Source organism: Trichoplax adhaerens, genomic scaffold (genome assembly GCF_000150275.1).
Source record: "Trichoplax adhaerens TRIADscaffold_7 genomic scaffold, whole genome shotgun sequence".
Taxonomy (NCBI): domain Eukaryota; kingdom Metazoa; phylum Placozoa; class Uniplacotomia; order Trichoplacea; family Trichoplacidae; genus Trichoplax; species Trichoplax adhaerens.
The window spans coordinates 860,791-870,476 of NW_002060949.1; the positions used below are offsets into that span (position 1 = coordinate 860,791).

The 9,686-nt window shown below is 31.3% G+C and overlaps 2 protein-coding genes across 2 annotated transcripts; one reads left to right on the forward strand and one right to left on the reverse strand.

The window, feature by feature from the left end:
• Positions 1–660: 660 nt before the first annotated feature.
• Positions 661–4,044, forward strand: TRIADDRAFT_27592 (uncharacterized protein; the record flags this gene model as incomplete). The annotated part of the gene is made up of 9 exons (XM_002113893.1): positions 661–897; positions 1,625–1,778; positions 2,405–2,550; positions 2,650–2,749; positions 2,820–2,935; positions 3,068–3,217; positions 3,306–3,407; positions 3,534–3,656; positions 3,808–4,044. 9 exons carry the CDS (start codon positions 661–663, stop codon positions 4,042–4,044), a joined length of 1,365 nt encoding a protein of 454 aa, XP_002113929.1.
• A 3,520-nt stretch (positions 4,045–7,564) lies between these two features.
• On the reverse strand, positions 7,565–8,974 carry TRIADDRAFT_57857 (uncharacterized protein; the record flags this gene model as incomplete). The annotated part of the gene is made up of 2 exons (XM_002114214.1): positions 7,565–7,725; positions 8,353–8,974. The coding sequence occupies 2 exons, from the start codon at positions 8,972–8,974 to the stop codon at positions 7,565–7,567; spliced, it is 783 nt and encodes a 260-aa protein (XP_002114250.1).
• Between the last annotated feature and the right edge of the window lie 712 nt (positions 8,975–9,686).

Genomic DNA, 9,686 nt, shown 5'->3' on the forward strand with positions numbered 1-9,686 from the left:
GCATAATTTATCAGCAATTCAACGTTATCCGGATTGGATTTTACTTGTGAAGATTAAAACTATCCCTGAGATCAGTTTTAGCTTGAGTAAGTTGTCAGGAAGTTGTAGAGGCTTGCAAGGTGTTGTCTACAAAATCGATGATATGATGATATGTACACTGTGTTTACCTTTCCAGAGACGAAAGTATTGGTAGCAATCCATACAGTAGAAGTGGATGCAAGATTTACATTGGATTTGATACTATGTTTTATTTTCTGTCATTATCATCTAGCTCTCATGTCAGACTAGTTTCTATGTTGAGAAGGCAACAGGATCAATCTTGGTGGATTATTGACATTACTTGGAGTGTCTTTGACTCTTTGCTTTTTCATAAACACCTTGTACGTACGCCTATGTCAATCACTTTTACCGTGACAGCTTTCCTTCATGACTTTCGATAGTAGTTTTTTAGTGTCTATTTTTGTCAAATACGAACAAATTTTTACGAACTAAACTTTCAACTAGACCACTAGCTGTAACTCAGACCATCATGCTTTTCTTTTTGGGGGGGATTACTTCAATTTGGTATTTCATACATAGATTGTAACAGGCTATATCTAGTGGACAACGTCGTGTATACCGCACTGGATATACAGCTGTATGGAAGTGGAAATTCCAATTATGGCAAATCCAGCGTTATCGATTGACACAGGTGCAGCAGCCAACCTAGATACAAATTCTGTCTCCAATTCCGTTGCAAACCATGAGTTTTCTGCTGCCTTTAACTTATCCGATCATCAAATGAGGAAGAAATTGCGTTATTACTTTATGAATCCATTGGAAAAATACGAAGCCAAGAAACGAAAACCATGGAAATTAGTATTTCAAATTGTCAAGATCGTCATGATCACAGTTCAGGTCTGTTTGCTTAATTTCAAATGCTACAGTTTACAAATGATGTATAATACAGTACTGTAGTACACTGATTATAATTATAGTATATAGAGAGAGAGAGATATTAGTGCTTTTCCTCTGGTCGATTTTGCATAGAATAACAGTAATAAAACTGTAATAAAAATACTGCTTTCATTCGTGTGTTTCAAAAGCACTAGCACGTTGCTGTTTTGAACAATGACCAATATCGAGAGTCTTAATCAGACTATACGAGTATTCTTAATTAATTAATTATTAATCTAGTACCACACCAATCAGAGTAGCAATTAATAGTTGCATAGCAATAATGATGACGCTATGATTTCAGTTAACATTGGGAATTTTGCATTGCTATACTTTATTCTCAATGTTTATTATAAGTATGCGTATATCTTGTACATATGAAATCGATACCATAATCTATAGACTTATCAATTTACATTTTATACTCGTATTGCGCTAGTTGTGTGTATTTAGCAGTTCACGTTTTCAAGTGGTGGATTTCATCAATGATAATCGAGAAACATTAACCCACTATTTCACTGGAAATCGGACGGTATATCGCGTCGATCAAATTATACAACAAATTAATCATACTTTTTTTCAGGTACACATAGCATTATAAGCAATTGTTATTAGCTCCTTCACTAAGCTCCTTTATAATGTTTACATGTATGTGCTGTTTTTAATATGTGAATCAATTTCCTTTCAGTATGCTGCGATAGCAGACACAGCCATTGGAGCATATAATTACCCCACAACAGATGGAAGTGTACCTCCTATTGAATTTTGTGTTAAGAAATATGCTAACCTTACTTTTCACGCACAAACTCAACAGTACCGTTTCAACACTACAATTTTAAATAGTAAGGATGAAAATTGAATAACCACATCAACGTGTAGCTTATACAATACTGAATCCTGAAATTTACCGTTGATCGAAACTACTATGCTGTTGTTGATTAATCAATGGGTCAATGACATAGCTAGCCAGTAATGCAATATCGTCTTAATTATACAAAAGTGCCGGTATTAAAAGCTTATTGATTTACTTTTAATCACCTAGATTTACTGTAATACTTTATTTTCAAAACTGTGATTTAATCATATTTTAAATACAACAAATTCTACAAGTCTGTTCATAGTCATACTTAGCCAACAAAATTCGATTTGTTTGCTTAATTTGCCCCTAGGATGATGTATAGTTTAAAATGATTAACAAAATATTTACTTTACGATCTCTGCTACTCTATAATGCTTAATTTTCTTACTATTATTGTTATAATTCGCTTCTTTCCTGAATAGCCTGTGAAAATGCCACCGGTCCTATTGATCCTAATCAAAAATTACGAAGCTTCGAATTGACTTTACCGCAAGATTGGGATAGGTTTGCCAACTTACTGTGTTAAATAGTATATAGTCCTACTTAGAGTATTTGAAGGTGCATAATCGTTAAGATACCTCATTGTGTAATTGACCTGGCGAAGAAAAGATATAATTGTAATATTTCATAATAATATGTTTTATCTCATGCAATATAGAATCATTATGATATCAATGAAGTTCTCGTTAAAGACTATCGATCTACGACAAATTCAATTTTATAATGACCCAGATTGTTACGATTTAACCATTAACGTATGCTATTTCCGGAAAAACTATAAGTTATCGCATGCAAATTTTAAATTAAGACACTGTGCTAATTTGCCATAAATTTCGTAAATACTTGCTTGCTAGGTATCAATTGATAACTCAGATCATGATGGGAAAGCGCTAATTGATGTACGGCTTGATCATAGGCGATACCTATGTTCGAAGAAATCGAATAAGCTGGACGGTTAGTTTGAATATGTATATTTAAACACATTTATTATAACTTTGATGTAATAAATGATATTATATTTCAGAACTTTCTACTTATTCCATTACTGGGATCATTATTGATGTGATTGTCATTATATCTTGCTTGGTTTCGAGCATATTATGTTTAAGATCAATGTTTAAATCCGCTCTCATTTCGATGGTAAGAAAGTGACATCATTTGTTCCAATTATCAACAAATGTTTGTCTATCTTGTTAAACTGCGATAATTAAAACTACGGCTGATTTAAAACCATAGCAATGGACTTTATATTTTTGGGAATTTGAATGCTAGATCGTATCAGAACACTTTAAAAATCAGCACAATAAAAGTCTAACCCTCGAAGAAAGAATGGAATTTATAAACTTGTGGTTCATAGTTATTGTAGCTAGTGATAGTTTAACTATAATTGGGTCCGGCTTTAAGATATTTATAGAAGCTGGGGTGAGTTCCTTATAGTATGAAAAGCTCGTTTTAATGCATCAGTAGAATATAGTTATCGTTAAAATAAACCACGTTCTTATGATTTCAGGACTTTCACGATTATGATGGTTGTAGCATCTTATTGGGAACGGGGGTATTATTTGCTTGGATTGGATTCTTACGATTTTTAAGTTTCTTTCGTAAATATAACGTAAGAAACAATATATGAACATAATAGGATAATCTTTTCAGAACTGTGGCATGTATTACAAAAAAATACGATGTACTTTCTTTAACAGATTCTTATCGTTCTTTTTAATTACTATTTTAATGATAGATTCTCCTTATAACCCTGAAAGCTGCTTTTCCTAGTGTCTTGCGTTTCATGTTTTGTACTGCTTTCTTGTACATGGGCTACGCATTTTGTGGGTGGATCATTCTTGGTCCTTATCATGAAAAGGTATAGTAATATATTGATCAGTCCATCTAATAAAAATTGATAGTAAATAAAGTAAAATTTTTGTGTCACTGCACTTCAAATTAAACAAATTTTTGTTATACGATTATAATACTAACAATTATGTGATATTGTTTAATGACTTACTATTTAGTTCCGGACTCTAAACACTGCATCTGAATGTATGTTTTCTCTAATCAACGGAGACGATATGTTTACAACATACAAAATTATGTCCAAGGAAAGCTATTCGGCCTGGCTTTATAGCCGAATCTACTTGTATACATTTATTTCATTATTTATATACGTCGTCTTGAGCTTGTTTATATCCATTATCAGCGATACCTATGAAACTATGAAGGTACACTATATAGCTAATGGTTATAAATAACTAACCAATGTAAAATTAAGAGCGATGAATTTATAGTTGTCATGCCCTGTTTGTAATTTATGTTTGGATCTCTTATTATAATAGGATTGGCCAGATATTAAACAACAATCATATTTACATGAATTTGTTTCGAAAGGAGGACCTATAGAACCGTCTTCTTATCGAGATCCAACGTTTGATACTTTAAACGTCTGTAACTGCGGTACCACTAGCAGATGCTACAATATATCAAATTGGCTTGCTTTCCTCTGTTGCTGTAACAGGTACATTTACTAAGTGATATCCATTCTGTTTATTGCTGTTGGAATGTACTGTACGTACTTATGCTTACAAGGTACATACGATCGTTAATTATGGATTTATGGTTATAATTTCAGTTCTGGAAGACGGTTACTTGTCAACTTCGATAGTGAATGTCAATGAAATAGAAGGGTTTTGGCATTATCAATTTTTTATACATATTTTTACAATTGTATTAGTTCATTGCATATAGCGAAGGTAATAATTGCTGTAAATAATTATAATGTGTTACCGTTATTTAATGCCAGGTGTACATTAGATGAAAATAATACTGCAAAATTACCTAAAATGAACTTATGATTATTGAGGAAAAGATGATTTACTTATAATACTGAACAATTGTAAATTGATATACATATGACAGTAAGACAAGTGTCTTTCGCGGGTTAATAATGCAAGATTATCGTATTTAAAATTTTCTGACTACCTGATATATACTATACGTAGGTGTATTTTGTAAATTAGCAGTACAAGTGATTTATAAAAACGTATTTTATTATATAGTAATGAAAAATTTTATGATTTTCTGTTCAAGTAACAAGATAGAAGCTCATAACTTAGTAAATGTAATGGAGAATTCTTGATTGGCAGATTGAAAAAATTCGTATTGAGTAAAACTGTCTTTTTATTATTAAGAATTAAAACTAATTGTTAGATTATGTAAATTGGTCTCCATTTTTTAGTAAATGTATTATTGTATGAATTTTTATTGGATGCAAAATGCCCTACATCATTATCGAGTAAACGATTGACTATGCTTCGAGGTTTAGGGCTATTTGCTAATGATCTATAAGATATTAGATATTAGATATTAGCTTGCACTATACGCGTTTATACGAGTATAAATCCGTAGCTTTGATTCTTGATTAAGTGAGTGATTGAATTTCAATAATCTTCCGAAAATTGTACTCCTATAAATGACAATGTCACTTTTCGAGTGGTAATAAACAATAGCATTTAATATTAATTCTTCCGAAAATGTATAACTATATGTAATTAACTACTCAGTATTTTGTAGGAATTCACCACATATCCTTGCCTCAGATTAATTATTCTTAATTTTCTAAAATAATGAAATTAAAGCTAGGAGTTATTTAAAGGATCTTACAGGTATAGTACTATAAATTCAAGCAGTAAGGCAGGGATGAAGAGGCCATTTCTGTGTATGAAAATCAGTCAAATTGAATTATGGTTCTTGAATACAATCATCTCAGCATTTTGATACCATAGCTTTTATCGCCTAACATAGGAAAGGTTTATTTGCTATTAATCAGTATAAAGGTCAAATGCTCATCTAATATATCGATTAATGCAAATTCGAACTCGTCTGCTACCTGTTAACTAGAATTAACGCTGATCTGATTAGCGAAATATTAATATTTTGTCTACAGTATAAAAAGAGCTAATATATATCTTTGTCAGCTAATACTGCAAATAAAATGTATATGATTTAATTACTGGTAATCTATCAAAAACCATTTTATCCAAATAATCTATATATATTCATATTGTAAAACTAATGCAGTCAGAACATTTTACAATTTTGTTATTTGAAATCATTCCTAAAGAGATTTGATTACTAATAGCTACATAAGTATACAAGTACTGTACAGTATCTTATTACTATGTTAAGTAATGGTATCAGAATTTGTCTACAGTACTATCTACTTGATTAAAATTACTAATAAATTGATTAATGACAATCTATTTAACTACATCTAACGAAAGTATTTCAGCTGATACAACCATAGCTAGTCTTCAGCTTTGTTAATTAAGTATACTTGTACCTAAGACGGTAATTAGTTAATGACCTGCATACGATATTACTTTAATAAACATACTATAGTACGGATAATCTTCTAAAAACATGATCTCTAACGTTTCACTCCAATACTACAACTGGACAACCTCACTATATTAGTACGATAGCTTCTATCGCTATAAGGTTCTACTAACGAACGAGAAAAGTGTGCAGGCCATTTGTTGGATTAAAGTCTCTTATTTTCCTACTGCTCTTTTTCAAATATCTAGCATCTAGCAGATATCTCAATTTACAAACACACTGAACATTTTTACTAATTTCGTTATACGCATATTTCAATAAATCTTACTTTTGTAACTCCTATACTTTGAATACGTTTAATCTAGAATTTTGCTTCTGGACCAACATACATTCTTCACGCAAAACATCTGTATTTATATTTAATAACAAACTATAAAGTTGATGGCTCTACATATACACAGTTAACTTTTATTTTAAGAACTATTAAAAAACATGATTTTATACCCATCATTAATATTAGCAAAAATGCAAAGCTGATCTTTGCAGAAAATGACAATGGCCAGATAGTGTTATAACTCTGGCTGAAATAGCTACATTTACCTAGCAATGAATCTTGCAACATCAACATTAGTGCTGTATTTTCAAACTGATCATATGTGAGCTATTTCATATTGAAACAGAGAATAAATTAGGATTATCTCCATTTTTGAGAAAAGCCAATATTAATATTATAACCAAAATAAATTAACGTTAAAAGTTACTTGAGAAGGAAATAGACAATAGGGTAGTTGTATAAAATGACTAACTAGTTTCGACAATCAAGGTGAAATACGAAAATATGGCATGATCTGATATTGTATCAGAATAGTAGACAAAGTAGTATTAACACGAAAGTGTTAATTAGAAAAGGTATTATTCACTGGTACTTAATTAATCAGGATCGAAATTTACTATCTGGATTTAAGGCTATCATATTAAGCTTGATGTAGTTAATATATTTCAAGACTATGGCAGAAAAAAAGTTGTTAAGAGCTTGCCAGACAAAATCTCGCTCATAATAGAAAGCTGAATTAAGTGATTTTTCTATATCATTAGGACTTTCAATAATTTTATATAACTAATGTAAGAAATAGATAAAATCTTTAAAGGGACACGATGCATTTATGAATTGATTTATAATTGATAGCGGAAATTATGATTAATGGTTAGTAAATCAGCTGCTATAAAGATAATCTTATCATATTGGACACCTAGCTAAAATGAGAGTTTACTATCGTGAAATCGAAAGAATTCTTTAACTGCTGTAGGAAGTTACTGAGTAGCGATTGAGTTCCAAGTACATCGTGGAAATTTCCGAATGAAACAGTAGCAAAACTGCTTAATGAAACCAGCTGTTGTAATATATAATCAGTAGCATTTAATATGTGCCAAAGGGTATCACTTATAAATATATTCTCTAATCATAAAATTTAAGGATGGCTTTAACTCGAGAAAAGTGATACTCTCCAGATTTCGATCAGATGATATCAAATAGTAAAGGAAAACAGGATCATCGTTATTTTTACCAATTTTCATCAAATATTTAGAGATAACTTGGTCTAGAAGGGTAGAAAATTTAGATAGATTGAAAAAAGTCGTTTATAAAGTAATTTTAAACCTTCCTATGCTTGTGTCGATAGTGCTTTTTATCCGCATTTTCTATCGGCTAAGGTTAAAAGTTGATGTAGTAATAAAAAGCACTAGTTATGTATCAAGTATTGAATTTCTACCAGATTAGATTATATGATCATTAAATCTTGATTAATAATATTAATTTTTGCCAATATTGGACATTAACTTGTCGGAATAGAAGGGCAGTAGCAGCAAGCTCTTATATGAATGTTTTCCATGTTGAAGGTTAGTGTCATTGTAGAAAAGTGATATTTTTGATACGTGATAGGGCAGAGTAGTCAAGATCGGAACGTAAAATCTTGATTCAATTTAATGGCGATTACAGTCGTTGTAGAAAAGGATTATTATTTTTGGAAACATATGGCTCTAATAGTATGAAGATCGAGATATTCAAATCTAGATTAAATCCGTTAATGTCAATCCTAGTAAATATCCAAAGGTGATGTGGTCGAAAAGGAAGAATAGGAAGTGATAGTATATCGCTTATACAAGTAATTGTACGCCATACTTGTAACTACTGTCATTAGCGTTATTAGTGACCATTTTTTACTCACAGTAGACAGCATAAACAACACATACAGCATATAATGAAGCATTTTGAAAGCAATAGGATGCATAATTATCCAGATTATCATCCCATAGACATTGGCTTGTTACAGATATACATTGTCCTGACTTTTGTCCTATATTGACATAACAAATTAATCTATAACGTGGTAAGTGTAATTTTTTAACACCATCTTTAATTTTCTCCGCTAACTCAGAAGACTGCTGACGACAATAATCATGTTGGTAAGTTTTGTCATCTAGTTCTTTATTAACGATGTGGCGTATAATTCTTTCTACATCTTCAGCAGGGAAAGCTGTTGTCGAGCGTATTTTATAAAGATCGGAGGCAGAACTATTCGTATTTCGACTAGTTAACCTTGATGAAACTGCTGATCGTATAGGTTCAGCGGAATGGCAAACTTCACTTTCACCTCGAAAATCATCGCGTCGTCTACGAGCCTGTTCAGTTATATGGATTGCTCTTCGTTTTAAATGTTGTGCTGTCCTTTTAGCTGACAGAAATCCCAACAGTAATGATGATTCATTGGAACTATCTAACCCACTATTGCCGTTGACAATATGACTGATATCGAAAGCAGAACGTGATTTAGGAAGGCCGCTGGTCATCTTGGACACTGTTCTAATTTTTCTTTCCTTCTATTTTAATGGTTAAGGTTAAAAATCAAATCAATTTTAACGTAAGTCAATAAACTGATATGTAAGGTAAATTTCGATCTATGCAGTCGGCCGACTTAGGATAACAATTTTTAACTTGATCAATTCTTCCCTGGTGGTCCTTAATCTTTTATCTTTGTATAATGCTTTTATATAGAAAAAAGGTAAAAATTGAATAAAAGTATTTCTTAGTCCTGTAGTAATCTATTTCGTAAACTTGCGCTGTCCTAGGAGGAGGTAGATTTCTTTATGTTCTCGTTAATTGAACATTACAGTGGTTATTTTTTTTAGAATTATCCCATTGTATCAGTTTTGAAAAGAGTCTTCAATTTTCTTATAAAGAATGTAAGCATTGTACTTGCTTCTTTTGCTTGTCATCGCACAAATAACATCCGACAATTCTAATAATGGTTGTTATGTTTCCAGTGGATCCAATAAAGCTCGCAGTTGAATGTGAAAGGTTAGAATAGGGAATATCTAGTATACTTGTCGTCAGAATTGGATAGAAGCAGACATATTCTTGTCGTGGCTATTATTTTTTCATAACCGATAACAATACGGTAACTCTAGTAACACTATATATTTATCTTAATATAAAATCCCATATAATAACATATCCATTAATATCTCATTTGAATCAAATGACACTTAAACCTTAGACCGA